General features: G+C 35.6%; 2 protein-coding genes across 4 annotated transcripts in view; both read right to left on the reverse strand.

Annotated features, from left to right (window-relative positions):
- Positions 1-24,266, reverse strand: part of hfp (Poly(U)-binding-splicing factor hfp) — a 278,153-nt gene that overhangs the window by 168,389 nt on the left and 85,498 nt on the right. The window lies entirely within an intron of this gene.
- The window catches only part of LOC141405256 (uncharacterized), a 105,075-nt gene continuing 82,014 nt past the window's right edge, over positions 1,206-24,266 (reverse strand). Inside the window, exons 1-2 of one of the 2 annotated variants that reach the window (XM_073989369.1) lie at positions 12,044-18,636; positions 1,206-11,925 (exon numbers count right to left, since the gene is read on the reverse strand). In XM_073989369.1, coding sequence (XP_073845470.1) covers positions 10,876-11,793 — 918 coding nt within the window. In that variant the 5' untranslated portion in view covers positions 11,794-11,925; positions 12,044-18,636 and the 3' untranslated portion in view covers positions 1,206-10,875. Of the gene's footprint in view, positions 18,637-24,266 lie in introns of those variants that run through there. The other variant, XM_073989368.1, reaches the window with a different exon arrangement.

Here is a 24,266-nt window from a genome sequence, read left to right on the forward strand (position 1 = left end):
TGGCAGGAAAACCTTCGAATTCGAATGTCGTTAATAATATTATTAGCGAATGAAAGATGATAGTTTTTACGATAGTACCAAAAAGCATTTTTGGCGGAGTTTCGATTTTATGACATGTTTAACTTTATCTGACGTCTCTTGATTTTTCTGTTATGTACCTTTTCTTCTTTGTAATGTTTGCGATTCAATGCGTGTAACAGTTTATAAACATTGTTGTCTTGTATTTGTAACCAAGCTATATGTTGTGTTTATCATCACTTCTTGTTAATATTATAAGTAGCATTTATATCGAAAATATTTGAAAAAAGCAAATGGGAATTTTTCACGAACTACATAAAATTATTTTTTAAAACGTAAAAAATTTCCGAAGTAAAAAATGTTTCTCGAAACAATTTTTCTTGTGAAGAAAAAACATTCGCAAAATGTTCGAAAATGATATCGTTTTTAAACTTTTGACGAACAAAAGAACAGCGTGCTTGTGTACACCCGAAAAACATTTGCCAATCCTTCGACAGTGATATCGTTTTCGAAAGTTGTGCCGGACATTCGAATAATATCCGCACTTGGTATGGGGGGATAACAGAACTATCAAGAGATGTCAGGTAAAGTTAAACATGTCATGTCCGCCAAAAATGCTTTTTCGAGACTATCGTAAAAACTATCATCTTTCATTCGCTAATAATATTATTAACGATATTCGAATTCGAAGGTTTTCCTGCCACAAACTGAGCGACGAATGAATCGTTTTCAATTCGTTCTCGTGTGTCGTTTTCGAACAAAATATCCGCAAAACTATCGAAAAACACTCGAAAACGAATCGTTTGCGATAGCAATGGTATGGGCGGTAAATAAATTTTTGGACATTTTCGATTATCGTGCACCCTACAGTCCGCATTTACGATAATATTAATCGGGTTGGAAAAAATTATTATTTTATTGTAATTGGACATAAAAATAGTAATTTTTTGCCGTTTTTAATAATTTTTGGTGTCGTAAACAATATTTAAGTCTATTGCACATTTTAACATAAATATTATATATTTATATATTATTTTTCGAAATATTTTTTGATTTTTTGCTTTTTGGTGATATTTGATAGTCTTTTTTGGAACATTTTTCGAAATTATTAAAGGGAAAAGTTAGTTTTTCGTTTATAATTGAATAACTAAGGCGATTTTTGTTGATTTTTCTTAATTTTTCGTAAATTTTGCTATTTTGATTTTTTTGTGAAAAATCTTGGAAATTCTTGTTGGATTTGGAAAGAAATTTGATCTTTTGCAAGAATTTAAACTTTATTCGATTATTTGAGTTGGAATTCTTCGCATTTATCGTTCTTATGTCGCATTTTCTGCTTGATATGCTTGGTTTTTTCGTAATTTTTGAAGTTTTCGTGCGGTTTTAAAGAAAATCTTTGCAAGATGCCTATCACTCCTCTCAATGATTTTACCCGAGTTTCGGATAATTTTGACAGGGTTTCGGAGTCGAGGTATTTTTGGCTCGACTCCGACTCCAGACGAGTTCTTTTCACGACTCCGGCTCCGATTCCGGGTCGACTCCGAGAGTAAATTCGCTCATTCCGACCCCTAAATATTATCCGACCATCACCAAAATCAATAGGCTTCTTCCTCTGTGAGACCTCCATTAACCCTCGAAATTTCGTGACGCTCCGATCAAAATTGCGACCTGTAGCGTGATTACAAAAAAAAAAAATAGAAAAATGGGATGTATTACCGACTATTACAATATCTTCCTTATTTGGCCACCTACGCCAACCTACTTTCCATCATTGTAAAGATGGGATTTTCTACTTTCATAGTCAGACTTTGCTTTTGGAAGGTCCCCAAGCAAAGCTATGATATTTGTCATTATTATTAAAATCGCAGAAATGAAAAGTTGGGTTCTAATAGCTACTATTGCGATATCTTCGTTGTTTGACCACCTACGACAACCTTCGTTACATCGTTGTAAAGGTTATATTTTCTACTTTTATCGCCAGGTTTTGCTTTTTGTATACCCCTTTTAGGTGCTGAGATATTCGTTTGGAAAAAAACGTTGTCTTTTTATCCAAAAAAGTTTTTTGCCCATTCCGACCCTTATATATTATCCGACCATCACCAAAATCAATAGGTTTCTTCCTCTGTGTGACCATCATTAACCCTAAAAATTTCGTGACGATCCGATCAAAATTGCGACCTGTAGCGTGATTTCCAAAAAATGGCTAAATGGGATGTTTTACCGACTATTGCGATATCTCCGTTATTTGGTCACCTATGCCGACCTAGTTTGCATCATTGTAAAGATGGAATCTTCTACTTTCATAGTAAGGCTTTGCTTTTGGAAAGTCCCCAACCAAAGCTGTGAAATTCGTGATTATAATTAAAATCGCAAAAATGAAAATTTGAGTTTTATTTGCGACTATTGTGGTATCTTCGTTGTTTGATCACCTACGAGAACTTATTTTACATCAATAGAAAAGTGATATTTTCTACTTTCATTGTCAGGTATTTTGGTATACCCCATACAGAAGCTGAGATATTCGCTTTGGAAAAAACGTTATCCACATAAGTTTTTTGCCCATTCCGACCCCTGAATATTATCAGACCATCATCAAAATCAATAGGCTTCTTCCCCTCCGGGACCCTCATACACACCCAAAATTTGGTGATGATCCGATCAAAATTGCGACCTTTAGCGTGATTACAAGGTTTAGATGGACAGACGGACGGACTGACGGACGGACACACATAGCCAGATCGGCTCAGCTCGTCGAGACATTCGTTTTGGTATTTATAAGTATGGGTCTACGACCATTATTTCGATGCGTTACAAACTTTTTGCACAAAACCAACTTATAATACCCTCCCCACATAGTGGTGTAGGGTATAATAATACCCTCCCCACATAGTGGTGTAGGGTATAATAATACCCTCCCCACATAGTGGTGTAGGGTATAAATAGCAAAGTTAGAACGTTTTTGTCGGTTTTCCTTTTTTGCACGAGTATATTCTGGACGGAATTCTTCCGCGTGAGAAAATCGTTAAGCTTTCAAAATAAGTGAAAATGAAGGAGCAATACAAATCATAAGGTCTACATGCAGAACAATTTTAGGCAATTCATGACCAAGTTTCAAACAGGATGTAAGCCAACATTTTAGTGTGCTTAGCCTCAAAAGGAGACCCCAGTTGTAAAGCTCAATAACAGCCACTTTTCTTGATTTTTTTCCGAGAAAACTACGTAACTTTTTGACAGTTTTGTTTTATTCATCTGAAAGAGAAAAATATTAAGAAGCATTGTGGGGTGCCAACTTTAGCTCGAAAACTAATAAACCAATAGTCATATATTTTTGTGGCCGATTTCGAGAAAAACACAGTTTATGCTGCAAACAAAATAAAATAAATTGTTCAATCCAACGCTCACACTAAGGCAATATTGTTCCGATCGACTTAAAAATTTTACTACCTATTCTATGATATTTATACATTCTACTTTTTTCTGAAATTTATACACATTTTGAACATTGGTGTGGAAAATTTGAGATATAGTGTGTATTCTACCCAGCACGTAGGCAGATGGAAGTTTACGGGAACTTAAAAATTAGCACACGATGAGATTTCGTGCATGAAAATATTCTACAAAAATGTTGCTAGGAAAATTTTATGTAAGGTCGGTCCACTAGGACAAGAAATCGATATTGCCATGTTTTCACTTCTTTATCACTTTTACCCGATCCTTTCTCATGACAACTATAATTATATATTTCATTGAATTTCGTATGTGATTGTGTAGAAAACTCGGATACACATGAACTACATATATCTATTCCTGGTGGTCAGATTCGGTTATTTGAATGTCTACATCTAAAGCCCTCATGGAGTATATAGAAAGAAAGGTTCCTCACTGAAAACATGTCATCTAAAAATGATGAAACAATGTCAATGAAAAAAATCATTATGTCATAAGTCAGAAATTTCAGCTATGGGATCCTTTGGGGTTCTCAATTAGGACTTTCAGAAATTTCAGCTATGGGATCCTTTGTGGTTCTCAATTGGGGCTTTCATTCCGAAAAGGAATTTTTTCCACCCCTAGATCTTGAATTCCATTTTGTGCCACAGGGTATTCAGTAAGATTTCCCATAGAGACCACACTGTCTTTAATAGAAGACAAGGATGACTTCTCATAAAAAACTGGATGAGAATACCAATAGACCTTTGCGAGAAGAGCAGTAAGACTTCTGACGAACGAGGTTACAGGTCTAATCTTAATTCGATTGTCATAGAGCATTATTTTTTTTTAAAGAATTTAATTTAATCAAATTTAAAGAATCAATTGGATCAACAAAATAGGGATGAATAGACTACCCTTCAGAGGATAGTAAATATCCTGTGAATCGTCCCTTAACTTAGTATTATATACCGTTTGCATATATGTTTTCTTATACATTTCTTTTAAAATAAAAAATGATTTTTAAAAAAATGTTCTTGTTCCAAATTTTATGTTATACTTCTATAAAAATTTTGCCCGGAGTGGGAGTCGAGTTATTTTTTTCGACTCAGACTCCGACTTCGCCTCCAGCAAAATTGCTCGACTCCGACTCCGAAACCCTGAATTTTGAAGTATTTTGTGTTAAAATTAAAGGCGCGAAGGAAGAAGGCTTAGACTTCTTTATCTTAGAAGTAAAAAGTACCGAGTTGGTTAAAAATTGGTCCAAGGTGGAAAGTTCCTTTGATAACTGTTTAGAGTATCTGAAATTGGCTGAGGATACAACTGCGGAAGACGTTGGTGTTGTCGAGGGAAAATACGCGGTTGTATATGAACTTTTTATGGAATGTCAGGCTATTATTAATAAATATTTAAATAAATTTCGGCGGTCTCGAAAATCTTCCTTGAGCTCTTACAGCAGTTCAGTGGTTTCGTTAAACCAGGATCCTTCCAATATTTCTAAGGATGAGCAGAGTTTGTCTGCCACTCCAAGGGAAGCCTCGAGAAACGATCCCGGTTTAAATAACACGAATTCGTCTACTCACACTGTTCGAGTATTGGGAATTCTAGGGATAGCTCGAATTTTGATATTGACCCGCCAAATTTAGACATTGTCCATAATATAGCTTTGCCTCCATGCGATATTCCCGTTTTCGAAGGCGATTTTCTCTCGTGGCCTACTTTTAGAGACTTGTTTAGCACGGTTTATATTACAAATTCTAGATTGTCGGATATTGAGCGTCTTTGTCATTTGACGCAAAAAACTAAAGGGGAAGCTCGTGAAATTGTTTCTAAATTCCCTTTGACTCACCGTAGCTTTAGTCTTGCTTGGAATGCTTTGAAATCGACTTATGATAATCCTCGTTTGTTGATTCATAGTCAGTTCAAAGTATTATTTTCGCTTTTGTTGGTTTTTGCCATTTTGGAAAGCCAACTAAATTTCCTACTTGTTAGCAGTAAATAATTGTACCGTTAGGTGTCGTTTACGCAGCCTAGAGCACAAGGAAAAACATTTTACTGTTTTTAATGCGTTTTTGTCACACTTAAACCACTATTACTTAGCCATTTGTTAACCGATTTTTAAAATCTATGGCTTGTTCGAAAGGCATTACTCTCCCCTTTACAATGAATAGCAGTGTGTGCAAATCGGTTGTGGAAAGAAGAAGTAATGTCCGTTTAAAATTGAAAATCCAAGAAAGCCCATTTTTCACTACATTTACCGTTATAACATGAAAAACCGAAGTGACCCAAAGAAACCAAAGGTATTTTCGTCTTCTGTGGACTCCCACAAAACCGAATTTATGCATTAGAACCCCTTTTTCACTGTAGCACAGTGTAATGTTGCAAGGTCGGCGCCAAAGTTTAAATAAGAATTAATATATTTCAGTTAAATTTGCATTGTTTGGAAATGCTCGCTTTTCGCACTATTTTCATTGTGTTTCATTTGCATACTTGTTAGAAAACGGCCTACTCCCTTTTTGTTACAACATTGATCTGTCATCTAGGAGTTTTCTAACGAGTGTTGTTTTAGCGCCTACGCGACCTTTGTGCATTATTATTGACACTTCGTTTTCGATCGCGATCCGTAACACAGGTAATCTGTTCGCCTTGCTACTTTTCCCTTTAATTAATTTTATAATTTATTTACTCAATAAAGCTTCTGCTTTTATATTATTTGAAAACTAAAACGTTCGTGTTTTATTTCTTTTATTTTTCGAAACGCAATTTCGGCGCCTTTCCGCCAATTTGTATTATGTTTCGCTGTTGGTAGTGGATGCGAATAATATGTTATTCTTCCGAACCCTTATCATGCGATTGTTATTAAATTTTTGATTTGGTTCCATATAATTCTCATATACACATTCTACATAACTTTGATATAAATGGTACGTATAATATTTGGTCTGTTCTTTTATATTATCGAAAAAAATTGTAGAAATTAGTATATTCTTGCAGTTCTGGAACAGACCATTTATGAGTATTGACAAACACAACACATGTGCGGATTTTGCCAAGTGAAATGAAGAAAGTGAATGAGAACCAGTATACAACAACTACAACATTAAGGTAAAATTATAACAAAACAGAAAAGAAAACAAAAGGGGTAAAAATCGAAGACAACAAATGAAAGAAACAAAAAACAAAGAAGAATGAAAAATAAATTTCCTTTAATTTTTTCTTTATATTTAATTTATTTACTTCAATATAATATAAAAAAGCCAATATGGCAAAAAAAACTTATATTATCTTAATACAATAACCTATGGATACTAATTCAGTACAGCAACAAACTTAAAAGCAGGGTAACAATAGTATTAAAAATAGTCTACAAACTAAAATTCAATGCCTGCAATTGGAATGTAGATTCCCACAAATCACTATCCCACTGTGAAAAACTATTCGACTGAATAGAAAAGCAGAGGGGAAGTAAAATCAGAAACCAATAAAAAACGCCATATCTAAAATTCACCCTAAACCCGAGCAGAATGAACGCAAACGTAGAAGAAAGGAAAATAAATATAACATTTAAGAAAAAAATATAAAAATGAGCAAACATGTATGTTATGGCCCCCAGCCATTAAAAACTTAAAAAGGAAGAATATATTTAAAATCGTAATCTCGATTCGCATTACATAAACAATTTAGTTTGGTAATTCGCCGAAGATTTTTAGGCGAGCTCTTCTGCGACTAATTGATCTTCCAGGAGAATCGCGAATTATTCTTACGCGATAGAAAATGTTTTCAGGGTACAATGCAATAACCGCGAACCTTCAAACCAACATTTCTCCATCAATTTTTTCGCCTATACACACCCATCATCACCATCCCAACAATACCCTGCCAACTTTTTCTGAATTTTTGGAAGATAGTTTGATCAGATTAATCATCAGTGATTTGCAACGGCGATCGTTTGACGATAGTCTAAATTTTTTCCTAGATTTGTAAAACGATCGTTCTAGAGAATAACAGAATACTCTTCTGAAAGAGCAAAATATTGTTACTGACATTTTTGATTTGGTGGTATATAATTCTCATATACACTTTCTACGGAACTTTGATATAAATGACACGTATAATATGATGAGTATTGACAAACACAACACATGTCCAGGTTTTTCAAAGTTTACTGAAAAAGACGACAAAGTGAGTGAGGAAACAGTACTGAGTACAGTACCTATAACTACCCAGCAAAAAGTTTGCGTCCGCGGATGCACTTGAATCACTACAAGTGTACAGTACAAGTACCGTTGGAGTACATCTTTTTCTATGAATTCACTTATGAATTTTACAAGAGAGCGCGCTGCTAGGATGGACTCCATTTTGCACTCCGTTTTCGAACCAAATCACAGCTTTTGATGTAGTGTTTTGGATTGAATTTAAAGGCACTCTTCGGATTGTGTTTTTAATCAATTTAAAAATGCAAGGAATTGCGAATATCCCAGAATAAATAAAATTCATTTTTTATTTGTTTAAAACAAGAATATGAAGAACTTTATTACATTAGAACAAATTATAAAAATTCGTCATTAAATTTATTCACAACTGAATCTACTTCCTCCTACTCTGCATTTTATACAACCTCAACTTAATTTGCTTCATCATCCAAAAGGGTTTTATGTTGCCTTCCCATCACCAGTACAGCTTTCGACATGGACTCCAATTCCACTCCATTAAGAATTTCCGTCTCGTGAATTGCCGCAAAAATGTTCGTGTTTAGCTTGTATTCCTTTATTTTATAACAAATTCTTAGAAATTTAAAAAGATTTTTTTTGTTGTGTTTAGAAAAATATGCTAACGCTGAATAGGGATCATCCAACTGGTTTTTTGTGTAGGGATCTTTAAAGCAACTGCTTATAAAATGTATCGAATGGAGTGCATTTTTTCATAACTCTGTTGGACTACATCGAATGATGTTGTGAAATCATAACTCCAATTGCACCACTTACAATCTTTTTCGCTGGGTAATAACCACAACAAAAAGGAATAATTAAAAACCATAACAAAGCAGAAAGAAAACAAAAGGGAAAACTCAACGAAAACAAATGGAAGAAACAAAAAGCAAAACCCAAAGACTGAAAAAGAAATTTCATTTGTCCTATTCTTTTTTAATTTTTCTTTATATTTTGATCTTCTGAAGATCTTCCATATGATTATTCTGCGATTCATCCTCGGGATTCGCTTCCCGGACACAGTTACATTTGTTGCGCTCTTTCGCGATTGAATTAATCTTCCCTGCGAATCTCAGATTACCGTTAAGCGATTGACAATACGTCGATACGTCTGAAGAGCTGCTCAACTAACAGCGAAACCAGGTCACGTAATTTGGTGACTGTGTGGGTTCGAGTCCTTGGCTTACCTTTCTCACTTGCAACAATTTTTCGATCATCAAGCTTAACTCTAAACGAGAAAATTAATAAAAATCATTAAAAATTATCTTCGCCCTAACAAGCAAAATTTCAAAAAATAAAAAATAGGCTTAGCCCGGCTGGGATTTGAACCCGCGTCCTTGAAAACATATGCGGAAAAAATTTTGTCACGGCGTGTTAGCGTTCAAAGCCAAACTCATAACTTCAAAGGCAGCGCAAAAAAATGTTTGTCATGAAGAAATACAATTTAACGGCCAAATATCCGTGGATGTATAAAAACACATTTGCATTTGAAAAACCAAAAGATTTAGGACAGAGAAGCCATCCCACAGTCGATACGTCTGAAGAGCTGCTCAACTAACAGCGAAACCAGGTCACGTAATTTGGTGACTGTGTGGGTTCGAGTCCTTGGCTTACCTTTTTCACTTGCAACAAATTTTCGATCATCAAGTTTAACTCTAAAGGAGAAAATTAATAAAAATCGTTAAAAATGATCTTCGCCCTAACAGGCAAAATTTAAAAAAAATAAATAAAAAATAGGCTGAGACCGGCTGGGATTTGAACCCTCGTCCTTGAAAACATATGGGAAAAAAATGTTGTCACGGCGTGTTAGCGTTCAAAGCCAAACTCATAACTACAAAGGCAGGGCAAAAAAACGTTTGTCATGAAGAAATACAATTTAACGGCCAAATATCCGTGGATGTATAAAAACACATTTGCATTTGAAAAACCAAAAGATTTAGGACAGAGAAGCCATCCCACAGTCGATACGTCTGAAGAGCTGCTCAACTAACAGCGAAACCAGGTCACGTAATTTGGTGACTGTGTGGGTTCGAGTCCTTGGCTTACCTTTTTCACTTGCAACAAATTTTCGATCATCAAGTTTAACTCTAAAGGAGAAAATTAATAAAAATCGTTAAAAATGATCTTCGCCCTAACAGGCAAAATTTAAAAAAAATAAATAAAAAATAGGCTGAGACCGGCTGGGATTTGAACCCTCGTCCTTGAAAACATATGGGAAAAAAATGTTGTCACGGCGTGTTAGCGTTCAAAGCCAAACTCATAACTACAAAGGCAGGGCAAAAAAACGTTTGTCATGAAGAAATACAATTTAACGGCCAAATATCCGTGGATGTATAAAAACACATTTGCATTTGAAAAACCAAAAGATCTAGGACATAGAAGCCATCCCACATTTGATGCGCCTGAAGAGCTGCTCAACTAACTCATTTGCATTTGCAAGCCATCCCACAGTCGATACGTCTGCAGAGCTGCTCAACTAACAGCGACACCAATCATAATAAAAATCATTAAAAATGATCTTCGCCCTAACTGGCAAAATTTAAAAAAATAAAAAATAGGCTGAGCCCGGCTTGGATTTGAACCCGCGTCCTTGAAAACATATGGGAAAAAATTTTGTCACGGCGTGTTAGCGTTCAAAGCCAAACTTATAACTTCAAAGGCAGCGCAAAAAAACGTTTGCATTTGAAAAACCAGGAGATCCAGGACAGAGAAGCCATCCCACAGTCTGAAGAGCTGCTCAACTAACGGCAAACCCAGAAAAAATTAAAGGAAAAATATTTTTTATTCTTCTTTGATTTTTGTTTCTTTCATTTGTTGTCTTTGATTTTCACCCCTTTTGTTTTCTTTTCTGATTTGTTATGATTTTTAACTATTCCTTATGTTGTAGTTGTTGTATACTGGGAGTATACACAACGTCGGATGTTTTTGCAGACGCGCCTGACCGACTTCGGTCCGAACTCTGTCCGGTTAGTCTGACGAACTCTTTTTCATCTCTCTCTTTCTGAAGGGATTTTTTCTATTTTCTCTTGTGCTGCTTTGGCAATATTAATTGTAAATTTGATAAGGCAATTCAATATTAATAACTTTGTTTTATCATCTGTAGAATCATTTGTTGTTGTTGTTGTTGTAACAGTGTTTTGTTATTATGTTTGTATGTTCGTTCTCCTGTTCAATCTGGCTCTGGGTCTATCTCCAGTTCCAGGAAGTTGGCTAATTCGATGGGATGTTACCACAGATCCACTGGAGTCAGATGAGTAGGCTTTGCGGGGCAGTTGAATAGGTGCTTAGTATCGTGCGGGCCCATGCCGCATACTGGGCAGATGTCTTGCACGGTGCGATCGATTCCCACCCAATAGGAATTTAGGCGACTGCAATATCCCGAGCGTAATTGAGCCAAAACTACTCTGGTTTGTCGTGGCAGCTGACGCTCTTCAACTGCGATAGATGGGGGATGTGCTCCGATGACTGCATTCACACAATAATTGCTTATGGTCTTAGCAACTGTGTCCGTGTAAATGCTGTTCAAACCTGCCTGTTGATCTAGAGGTTCTCTCCTATATAGTTGGACCGTCGTCTCTAGAGCATGAATATCCTTCTTGATATGCCCGGGTGTATCGAAGGCCAGCAAATGGTGATTGGGATGGTTCTTACGGTAACACCCGAGCAAGTACTCCAACGATAGCATCTCATTATGTTGTCGTACTGGAAGAATCTTTGCCTCCTCATGTAGATGGTCCACTGTAGATTTGAGGATGCACCCTGTTGCTGTTCTCAGGGCGGCGTTCTGACAAATTTGAATCTTATCCCACTGCGAGTCACATAAATTCGGGGACCAAACTGGCGCCGCATAGCTTACCACAGACCGACCTATCGCTTTATACGTGGTCAACAAGGTTTCTTTATCAGCACCCCAAGTGCTGCCGGCTAGGGACTTGAGGACCTTGTTCCTACATTTCAGTTTATCGAAGATAGCTGTGGCATGCGCGGACGACGTGAAAGTGGTGTCGAATGTGAGCCCTAGAATTTTGAGGCAGTTTGTGGTCGGAATTCTGCTACCATCGACCCTGATATTCAACTCTCTTCTATACTGCGCCGTCCATGTGGTGAACAGAGTGGCCGTCGATTTAATGGCGGATATCTGCATATTCCTCGCGTGGCCGGAGGGTTGTCTGCTCGATGTCCTCGAACAGCGTGGAGTGCTTGACAGTATCAAAGGCTTTTGATAAGTCAAGCGCCACCTTCACTGTTCTATCACACGGCCGCTCCTGGTTGAGTCCTCGACAAATATGTGTGGAGATGGCGTGCAGCGCTGTTGTCGTGCTGTGCTGCTTACGGAATCAATGCTGATGATCGGCAACTTGATAGCTATTTCTAATGCTGGGGAGGACTAAGGCCTCAAGGGTCTTCGCTACGGGTGACAAAAGCGAAATCGGCCTGTACGATTCACCTTTGCTGGCATCCTTGCCTGGCTTCAGTAGCGGGACCACCCTGCCCATTTTCCAGACTTCGGGAACAATAAGGGTGGCTAGCGACAGGTTGAGAACTTTAGTGAGATACTCCACTCCCGGCTCATCCAGTTGTTTCAACATTACCATGGATATTCCGTTAGGGCCCAACGCTTTGGGTGATTTAGCGTTCATGATGGCATTCGCAACATCATCCATTGTAAACACGGCTGCCAGATTTGACGCTTTATCGTCATTTTGACGATTTTTTGGTCAAAAATTGATAAATGACGATTTGACGATTTTTACCCAAAAAAATGACGATTTTTGGATATTTTGCTAATGCAGTAATAAAAAATGTTGTAAAATTTTAATTTGTAAAAACTTAGTTGATTTTAAAAATTAATTGTTAAACAATAATCACAATAATCGTTATTTTTGAACGTAGAAGCTTGAAATTTTGCCAAAACATGTATTTTAGCTTTATGTATCAGATTTCATCAATGGTTACGATATGTTTGGGTACATATGCAAAGGAATTTTTAACTAGAACCAAACTGATTTCAATGAAAACAAGCAAAATATATAAATGCACAGCTCCAGAAAGTGCAACAATCTCCTATTTTTTGGTAAATTTATAAAGGAACAAAAGTCAAAATTTCAACAATAGTAGATTTTGTTCTGGGCAATTAACTGCGTTATATTGAGCTTAGTGCAGAAATTTTAAAAGTTTAATAGATTTGATTTTGAAAATAGTTTTATTAATTTTTCGACATCCTTAACGAACTTTCACATTTTGTCAACAAGAAGGAAAAGCAAAAATTGGATTCAGAATTTCGTGAACTAAAGCTTTTGGATTTTGAGGAAATGTTTGAAAATAATGAAACGGATTTAATTCGCATTTTAATATATGATTTGAAACGTGTTGATGGTTCATATGTGTTTCCTATAATAACAAAATTTTTAAAGAAAATAATGATAGGTATTTCCATATTCGCCAGCAAATATTAAACGTGGTTTCAGCTAAGTAAATCTTCACAAGACGAAATATGTATCGAAATTCTTTTCATAAGGATTCAATGTAGAGTATACTTAACAAAACAAATTGTTTGACACATTGATTAATATATTTATTTACAAAATCGTTTAATTAATCATTTAATACTGATTTGAAGTAAAAATATGTTTACTAACTCGAATAGCCATTTAATGTTTATTTTAATTAAAAATATATTTAAATATAACTTAATATTACCATTTTAATTTTTGACGATTTTTTTGACGATTTTGTAAAATATATTTGACGATTTTAATTTTAAAAATCGTCATTTTGACGATTTTCCATAAAAATAATCTGGCAGCCCTGATTGTAAACTGTGGCGGTTCATCCTCGACAGGAAGAGATCTAATGCGACGTAACACTCTTCTCTTCGCCCTGTCACTCTCGGGGTGCTCGACAAACTGTCGATTGAAGTAACTTGCAAACCTCTTCGGGTCAGTCAACGTAACGTCGCCAAACGTGGCTGAGGTCCTGTCATCCCTTCTTCCGGGGTTCGAGAGTGACTTAACCGTTGCCCACAATTTACTTATACCGGCTCCAATGTTGCAACTCTTCAGATGATTTAACCACTTGTTCCGCTTATGTTCGCCGACTAGCCTGTTAACTTCCAGTGTCAGCTCCCTGACTCGAGGGTCGTCGGGGTTGGTTCGACGAAGCTCATCACCCTCATTTGCTAATCCCGTTGCCTCTGCTGGGAAATTTGGTCTTACTTCTGGTATTCGACCAGCAGGTATATTGCGAGCGGCTGCAGCATGGATGATGTCTCGGAACGTCCTTTCCGCTACCCGAACATCAGAAGGATTGGGCAATTCTCTGATGCGGTGATTGGTGAACTCTCTGAAACTCGGCCAATCAGCTTTCCCATGATTGACGAATGTGCGGCGTTCAGAGGTGATGAAATCGGGTGGTCTGCTGATGGAGACAATTATGGGGAGATGGTCTGATCCAAGGGAAATGACGGGTTGCCAGGTGACGTCATTTGTCAGACCAGGTGACACGTTGGTTATGTCTGGCGAACTGTGACAATCTTCTCTAATTCTGGTAGGGGCGTCCTCATTGACCGAGCAAAACGTAGCTATCAATCTGCTCAGCCAACGCTATACCCCTCTGGTCGTTTCCGAGGGCCGAATGCCACATCTCATGATGCGCATGATCCCCCAGGACCAGACGATTATGACCTTCCAAAAGCGGGCTAATGTCAGGCTTATAATCTGAGATACAGCTATTTCTCGGCGGGATGTATACGTTCAGCAACTGTATCTCGGCAGTTCCACACGTGACTGCTACCCCTATACAGCATGGTTTTCCGCCGCGACCTTGATCTTCTTCGGATTCATAAAGTCCACTATTTTATCGATCTTACCTCGGAGCCCATTGCAATGCATTTTCTGGGATAGGAACAACAACAGCTGGTGTTAAATGCTGCGTGTGCGGCTGTTGTTAGGGGGACTGCGGGGGAGTTTCGTAATCTGACGACGACTCACTGGGGGCTGTGTTCGCGCAGCATGCAGCAACATAGTCCCTCGCGTGGGCAAGTCCAGAGCAACCCATTAAATGCATCCACTGCTGACATCTATTGCATCTCACCGAAGATTGGATATGGGTGAAGATGCGGATGTGACAAACCGAGCACAAATATATTGGTCCTGGGTTTTCCTCCGTCCCGGCACGGACCAAAAGAATCCGGATCAGACATTCCGGGATATGCCGCTCCCAGCCAAGAAAAACGAAACAAATACAAACACATGTACACTGAGGTGGCAGCCGCTGGCCGGAACCCTGATGTTGTGTGGTCCCGGGTCAATCCGGTACAGAGAACCCGCTGCCGTGGGATTGCATCATTTGTTGATTTTGGCCTTTTGATGGATCCAAAATTAAACTTTAATAATCATGTAATTTCTATGGTAAATAAAGCCTATGGAGTCTTGGGATTTATAAAAAGATGGGCCAAAGAGTTTTCTGATCCATATATAACAAAGCAATTATTCACATCCCTTGTTAGACCTATATTAGGATATGGCCTTGTCGTATGGGATCCGCAATATGCAATCTATTCCGATAAAATCGAATCAGTGCAAAAGCAATTTCTACTTTTTCATTGAGGGGTTTACATTGGAGTAGCAATTTTGAATTGCCTTCATACTCTAGCAGGCTAAAGTTAATTCGATTCGATTCGACGTATTATGTTGAATACTATGTTTGTTTTAAAAGTATTGAATGGTAGTGTGCCGTCTGATTTCTTAATATCGTCTATTAGAATAAATGTTCCTTTTAGATGTAGTAGATATTATCAATACTTAGATAGATTTTCACCGAACCAATTATTCGAAGGGTGAACCACTTAGCAAAATGTGTACTGATTTTAATTCCATGTACTATAATGTGGACTTCTGCATGAGTTTGAAGTTATAAATAATAATATAATTTTATCTTTAAATAACTAGTAATTTGTATGGTTTAATATATAACTGACTGATGAAGTAGATTCTGTAGCTGCTTTTCGAATTTCCTTCGTATACGCCCCCCACGAAAGGGGAGGTCGCCCCCTCGGTCTGCAGGGGTGGGAAAGTGAGGCGTGGGAACGTTCGAAAAAAAATAAGCAGAGAGAAAAGAATTGTACATGTTTTGCGCTCGCACGTTGTGGACAAATGGTAAATGTATAATTGTTGATGTGCCGACGTTAATAAAGAACGAACGAAAAAAATGAGTGCTCGTGTTTCAATTTCTGTATCGGAGAACAAATTTGGTTTATTTTTGTTATGCGTGTTGATGTCAATCAATCATGACGTGTTTTTATATTTTTACATTAGTGTCTTAACTTAAATATAATAAAATAAAATTAACGAAATTCACTATAAATGACTTTCGCCTTAATAAGGCAAAAATAAAAAAAATAATTTCAGCATGAGCCAGGCTGGGATTCGAACCTGGGTCTCCGACAACTGAGTGTCTTAGCGTTCTGAGCCACCATCAACTTGTCAAAACTTTAGTAGACAATAATTGATGATCAAAAATCTTCTGATGTAGGAGAACAATTACTAATGACGTAGGAATAAAACTTACCATAGTATTTGTGAACATTGAAAAATGGGATTACCAAGCAGGACTATAGGAAAAGTTTGGAGTTTCAATTAACCACCCGTGAAACGAAGCGTAATGGTTGAATGCGTGGGACTTCGGTAGACTCCTAATTTTTCAATGTATATAATAGGTATAATAAGCTCAACTCGAAAGATAATTAATTAAATATCACTATAAATGACCTTCGCCTTAATAAGGCAAAAGTAAAAAATAATTTCAGCATGAGCCAGGTTGGGATTCGAACCTGGGTCTCCGACAACTGAGTGTCAAGGTTGCCGGCGTCTTAGCGTTCTGAGCCACCATCAACTTGTCAAAACTTTAGTAGACAATAATTGATGATCAAAAATCTTCTGATATAGGAGAACAATTACTAATGACGTAGGAATAAAACTTACCATAGTATTTGTGAACATTGAAAAATGGGATTACCAAGCAAGACTATAGGAAAAGTTTGGAGTTTCAATTAACTGACATAATTTCGCATATGCAGTTATTTAATGAAGTGCGATATACATATATACTAGTTCCCAAGCTTTGCCTTCGTCTGCCACAAAAACAACATTCAATACGCCTGAAGATCGGCTTAACCACCCGTGAAACCTAGCGTAATGGTTGAACGCGTGGGACTTCGGTAGTCTCCTAATTTTTCAATGTATAGAATAGGTCTAATAAGCTCAACTCGAAAGAGAATTAATTAATTAAATATCACTAAAAATGACCTTCGCCTTAATAAGGCAAAAATAAAAAAAAAAGAAATTCAGGTAAATTTAGATAAAAAAAAAATAAAAATGGTTAAACAACATCGATTTCTACCTCACAGTGAAAAGTATGCACTCTAAAATTTTCATCAAACCAAAAGGATTTCTTAGGAGTTTAGCACTTGGTATGACATCCTTTGTTATCCTTTACAGCTTTTTGGCAAGATTTAACTAAGTTTTCGGAGCAAGATATCGGAATTTTTCCCCATTCTTCTTGCAAGGCATATTTCAGGGTTCCTATACTTTAGATGTTACGATTTTTTATATTTGTCTCCAAAATACTCCATAAATTATCTATAGGATTCAAATCCGGGGATCGGGGAGGTGTTTGAATCACTTTTGGACAGTTACATATCATCCATTTTGGAAAAATATGTGATTTGTGCTCGGCTCATATATTGATAAAATTGGAATGTTGTCTCAAATCCCATTTTTCAGCGCCTAAATTTCAAATTATCCCTTCAGAATGTTTTAATAATACATCTTATCCTTAATTCCTTGGATAAAGACACGATTTCCTACACCGGAAAAATCTATTCCGCGAGAACTGCAAGAATATTCATGATTGGGCTGAACATCTTGGGGTCGATCATCGATAACAATTATTGTTGAGTGGCGTTGCCAGTTGTCAAAATTGATCCACGTATGGCAACACTCAACTGAAGTTGCGAATCTCAGTTGACGAAGCGGCTGTTTTTCAGCAACCATGGCCCAATAATAGGTCCTCCATCAAGCGAATTCAAAGAAAAACGAAGATTTTAAATGTCATAATTCATAAACAGAAGCGAAAAAAATTTTGAGGCGAATTTCTTTTCTGTCAATTCAGGTAGATACATACAAAACATTTTCCGAAAAAAAAGTTGTTACCGTAGTTATTTTTGTTTGACGAAACAGAAAATACCAGCTGATAGAAGTTGAACTGCTAAAATAAGTTATTGTAAATTAAATTCTCATACAAACACAACAAATGTTGACATTTTGCGTGTACAACATTAAGTTTATTTGTTTTCTTTTTTCGAGATACATCTACCTGTTTCTATACAGTTCGACATTTCAATACCTCACAGCGAATTCCAATGACAAATATGAATTTTGACTGCTCAAATCGAAATCATCTGATTTTGCCGGAGGACCTATAATTGGGCCATGTTCAGCAACCACCAATTTTCAGTTGCAGTGAACATTTTTGAAGAAACAAGAAGTAAAATAGAAGGAAAAATAAACATTTTGTTAACAATTATTGATTCTTTGCATCATTAATTAATTTTAGTTTAAATAACGACAAAGCAACAGTTCGAAATATCAATTGATAAACTGAGTGAAAATCCAAACTTAGCCCGAGGAGTTCGGGTTTTTGGTGAAACTTTTGGAAACTTCCGTCCGCAAAGAATCTCAACGCTGCGCACACTTTTAATAGTGGGGGTATTGCTGTTGATCTGTAACTTACTTTGAAGATATCCATTAACGTTTCCACAATGTAAACTACGCCATCCTTTGGCAATCGAAAATGCGCCTTAAACCTGAAATAATTTGCTGATTATACAGATCTTTCCACATGAACATAACCTACAGTGCAGATGGCAATTCCAATGGATTCGACTTGTCCCTCAAATTTCTTCTAATAGATGCAATGTCTGCACATTTTCTTCATCATCAAAAAATAATTCCACCGAACTTATCATTTTTTGGGACAGCAAATAAAACTTGACGATCCGAAGATTCAATGACCAGATTATATTCCAATCTTGGGTTGTTTTCCAAATTTGCTCGAAAACTCAGCCAAAATATTAAAATATTGTCCAGAATACATAAAAGAGTTATCCAAAGCTCAAATTATTTTTAAAATAGTTTTTTTTGGCGAACAGAGGTCACAAGTTTGAAAAAACACTGATCGATAACATGTTTATCGACCACCCAGTTGAGTTGACATTAATGGTACAACATTTCATCTCAGTCGCGCAGACAACTGACAACGCAACTCAAGTTTAGTGGCAATGCAAAACATCGACCCACTAAAGTATAGGAACCCTGAAATATGCATTGCAAGAAGAATGGGGAAAAATTCTGATATCTTGACCCGAAAACTTAGTTAAATCTTTGCCAAAAAGGCTAAAAGCTGTAAAGGATAACAAAGGATGTTATATCAAGTGCTAAACTCCTAAGAAATCTTTTTGGTTTCATGAAACTTTTAGAGTGCATACTTTGCACTGTGAAGTAGAAATCGATGTTGTTTAAGCATTTTTATTTTTTAAATTTAAATTTTTTTAAATTTACCTGAATTTCGTTAATTTTATTTTATTATATTTAAGTTAAGACACTAATGTAAAAATATAAAAACGAATGAAATCGCTATCATTAACCAATTCGTAGCAATCGCAGTTTTAATGAAAGAAACTGAAGTGGATACTTTTGGCTGTGATTCACTGTACATACAGTCAACCAAAAAAGTCTACACCCTATAAATCTCGAGTTTTAAGGGTAAGGAAGCATTTTTATGAAAATCCAAGCACATAGTTATATTTCATATCCTTAATAAACAATATTACATACAACAAAAATATATTCCATAATAGGAATAACGGTAAATTCTATAAAAATTAATAGGGAAAAAGTATACATACACCCAATGAAATATTAGGATTACCGTAAAATTTATGGAATAAGCAATACAAATTTTACTCTTATTGCTTTATCGAATGTCTCTGGTTATCTATGATATCTCTTAGACAAAATAAGAACATATTTGTGCTTTAATTGGCGTTATTTAAGGTCAGACTTTGCGCATATCTCGTTAAGGCGGACCCTTGCAGATTTCTTTGAGTTTTTCAGTCTGGTAGTTTATGAAGCCCCAGGAAATACAGTGGGACTAATTATTTTGAGATCCTAGAGCTCATTGAAGTTGTTCTTATGGATAACATATGCTCCTGAGCTTCGCTAAATATGCGAATTCCTGAGTTTTTCATAAATTTTATAGTTTTCACTGCATTTCAAGGGTCAAATTACACGCAAGAGCATTGGAATTACCTTGCAATACTTTTTTGGACTTTAACTCAACCAGAAATGTACAACATTGTTCTACAAACCCGCTACTAAAGTTTCCAAAGCATCAAAATAAAAGCACCACCAAAGAATGCATGAAATTTACACCGTTAACTAGTATGCCCTCGTATTATGATCGTTAGGGTCACTTGAAGCGCTATAAATGTCGAATACTTTTACATTGCTGATTCAAGGGATGCTCGAGGATTGCACCAGACCTTATTACAAGGTAATTCGAAGGCTTCTGCATGTAATTTGCCCATTGGAATGTTGTGAAAACTATAAAATTTATGAGAAAACTCAGGAATTCGTATATTTAGCGAAGCTCAGGAGCATACAGTATGCAAAGTTCATATTCGTACACACCTAAAAAATTAATAAAATCGTTATTAATTCCATATTTTATGTGCAAATATGAAATAATTGATAGGAATTACCATTAGATAAAATAATAAAATTAGATGGCGCCTGTGTGGGTGGCAAAGTTCGTATTCGTACACCTATAAGCACTATATGTTTGGAGTTTTTAAGGATTTTCAAAGCAAAATACCGCAAATTTTTGTTCTTTTCTTCTTTTGGAATGTCTCTGCTATAGAAATATGTAAAAATAACGGTAATTTTATTAAAAATTTGACATGAACAAAAAGTGGGACGAATATTTGAAATACTTAAGAAAAATGTTCTAGATATTATTAACTATTGCGATTTATTCCAGAATTTTGGACGAAAATAGCTAATAGCAGTCCTTCTGTAACAATATTCAAGGTCTAATATGAAAATAAATGTTGTCAGCGTTTGGAAATGCAAAGAAACGTAATCCGGGCTTAGGCAAAGTAAAAACATTTTTGGTTTATACTTGGTGAAAATCGCAAGTTTCGTTTTATATTTGACATTAAATGTATTAAAGTTTTAGAATACAGCTTCGAAAATCATTTTATGTCAAGACATATCGGAAATTACGATGAATAATAATTTTTTTAGGAAGAAAATTTCCCCGAAAATAATGCATTTCTTGAAAAGGTTACCCCACGTTCTTTCCTGTACAATTTACTTCATTCTATTGACATTTTTGTACTCATTTTGGATCCTTCGGTAAAGAAATATAATTTTCAAGAAGTAAAAACAATTATTTTCACGATTTTGGCAGTCATAAACCTCGTTCATAGTAGGCGTAGAATTTCAGTCGTACGCAGACAGTATGAAAACGTGTACAGTTTCATGTTTCTTCACAATTTCTCACAGTTTTCGACATAAAATGATTTTCGAAACTGTATTCTAAAACTTCAATACATTTAATGTCAAATATAAAACGAAACTTGCGATTTTCACCAAGTATAAACCAAAAATTTGTGTACTTTGCCTAAGCCCGGAATACGTTTCTTTGCATTTCCAAACGCTGAAAGCATTTGTTTTCATATTAGACCTTGAATATTGTTACAGAAGGACCGCTATTAGCTATTTTCGTCCAAAATTCTGGAATAAATTGCAATAGTTAATCATATCCAGAAAATTTTTCTTAAGTATTTCACATATTCGTCCGACTTTTTGTTCATGCCAAATTTTTAATAAAATTACCGTTATTTTTACGTATTTCTATAGCAGAGGCATTCCAAAAGAAGAAAAGTACAAAAATGTGCGGTATTTTGCTTTGAAAATCCTTAAAAACTCCAAATATATAGTGCTTATAGGTGTACGAATACGAACTTTGCCACCCACACAGGTGCCATCTATACCTAAATGACGGAATAAATTAAAAATTTGTTTTGTTATTCTTAAATCTTTCTTCGTTATGGTAATTCCTATCAATTATTTCATATTTGCACATAAAATATGGAATTAATAACGATTTTATTAATTTTTTAGGTGTGTACGAATATGAACTTTGGATACTGTATATTATCCACAAGAAAAACTTCATAGCGCTCTTGGATCCCAAAATTATTAGTCCCACTGTATTTTTTGGGGTTTCATAAACTACTAGACTAAAAACTCAAAGAAATCGGCAAGGGTCCGCCTTAACGAGCTATACGCGAAGTCTGACATTAAATAACGGCAATTAATTCACAAATACAGTTAGGCAAGAAATGTATTGCAAAAACCAAAATTGTAGAAAATTTCATATTTTTTGTTTGTTTATGGCAACAAGTTATGTAAAAACTATACGGTTTTTTGTGCAAATTTCTTGCTATAGGTCCTAACAACAATATTCCGTCAAAACATGCAAAGGTTATTTGCGATTTATAACAAATACGGTAAAAAATAAGAATTAACTACTATTTGGGGGTGACAATAAAAGTATTGCAAAAATTACCAAATCGATGGTTTCTTCGAGAATTACCAAAGGTGTGTTCTTTAATGAGTTGCCTATCCACTTTGGACATTAATTTGAGCATTAATGAGCTTAGTTAAACCAAAAAATAAGGCTCGGTATGTTCCACTCTAAGGATACTGGTTCCCAATTTTTAGTAAATCTTGATCCTTCGTTGCAGGATGTTTTTGGAGCCTTTTGTTAAATTGGACCCAAACATTTTATGAGGGTTGATATCAGGATGTTGGTCCGATGCATTTAAGAGTTTTGTGTTGTTATATTACATCGGCAATTTACACAAATAAGATTAACATGTAATTATCTGGTCTTTGGAATGGTGGTAGTTGACTTTGTTTGAGCATTCGGGATCGATTTTTCTGACTTTCAGACTAATGACTATTATTTCTTAATAATGTCAGTAGGAATGCCTTCCCAATCATTATTATATCCGTGAACCCAATTTTGCATTCTATTTTCCATGTTAAAGAATATAGTACGCAAATATTCGGTATTCCAGCTTCTCCAGTAGCGGTTTAATTTCCACATTTGATGGGTTTTATTGGATTTGGCGCAATTTTTTGGATTTATTATGATAGCAGAGGATAATATCTATCCACTTCGCAAAAATTAAATCATATCAATACCATTGGGAGACGAAATAGTGCTCTGTCGTAGGTCGTTCCAAAATACTACACTGGTGTAAATTTTTTCCATATACTTTCCAGAGGTATTTCCATTTTCTCAAAGCCAAAATCGGACTGTTTTGCATTGTTCCATTATCCTACAATACATATTGAGTCAAATATTCATTCTTTGCCTACTTGCCTGTGGCCTATTCGTCATGGTTTATTGTTAATATGGTCCCATGCGTTTTTTTCCTGTCTGAAGACCCTCCAGGACGGCATTTTTTATCACTGAACTTTATTACATTCAATACTGTTATTCTATTATTAGCCGCAAAAGTCATAAAAATGCATTATGAACGCAAAAATTTGCAAAAATTTATAGTTTTATAGTACTGATTTTCCCTTTGCAATACTTTTATTGTCAACCCCAAGAAGTAGTTAATTCTTATTTTTGACCGTATTTGTTATAAGTCGCAAATAACCTTTGCATATTTTGACGGAATATTGTTGTAAGGACCTATAGCAAGATATTTGCACAAAAAACCGTATAGTTTTTACATAATTTGTTGCCATAAACGAACAATTAATATGAAATTTTCTACAATTTTGGTTTTTGCAATACTTTTCTTGCCTAACTGTATGTTCCTATTTTGCCTAAGAGATATCAGGGACAAACAGAGGCATTCGCTAAAGCAAAGAAATTTAAAATTTGTATTGCTAATTCCATAGATTTTACGGTAATCTCAATATTTCATGTACACTTTTTCCCTATTAATTTTTATAGAATTTACCGTTATTCGTATTATGGAATATATTTTTGTTGTATGTAATATTGCTTATTAGGGATATGAGATAGAACTATGTACTTGGATTTTCATAAAAATGATTCCTTACCCTTAGAACCCGAGATTTATTGGGTGTATGTAGACTTTTTTGGTTGACTGTATATGGAAATGTTGGGTAAATTTGCTTAATTTCCCTCATTATCTGTTCCCAACGTGTATTCCTTTTTCTTCGAAATCTGACTCACGTCTCAAACGAAACTTCCAACGTTAACTTTCTTCTTTCGTGACTCCATCTTTTATCACTAGATTATATATAAAAATCACATATAAAAATTTTAACAATTTTTGAAAATAAATTTATTATATTAAATAATTAACACAAATCCGCAATTTTTAATTGTTTGTTATGTATTTTTCTTGTTTTCTTCGCAAATATCAGTTGACATAACAGTACTGAACCAATGTCAATTGTTGTGCAGTCCAAGTAGGAATGCTGCACAAATTTCACATTAGGT

This window comes from Musca autumnalis, unplaced genomic scaffold (genome assembly GCF_047663935.1).
Source record: "Musca autumnalis isolate F117 unplaced genomic scaffold, ASM4766393v1 scaffold_5, whole genome shotgun sequence".
Classification (NCBI taxonomy): domain Eukaryota; kingdom Metazoa; phylum Arthropoda; class Insecta; order Diptera; family Muscidae; genus Musca; species Musca autumnalis.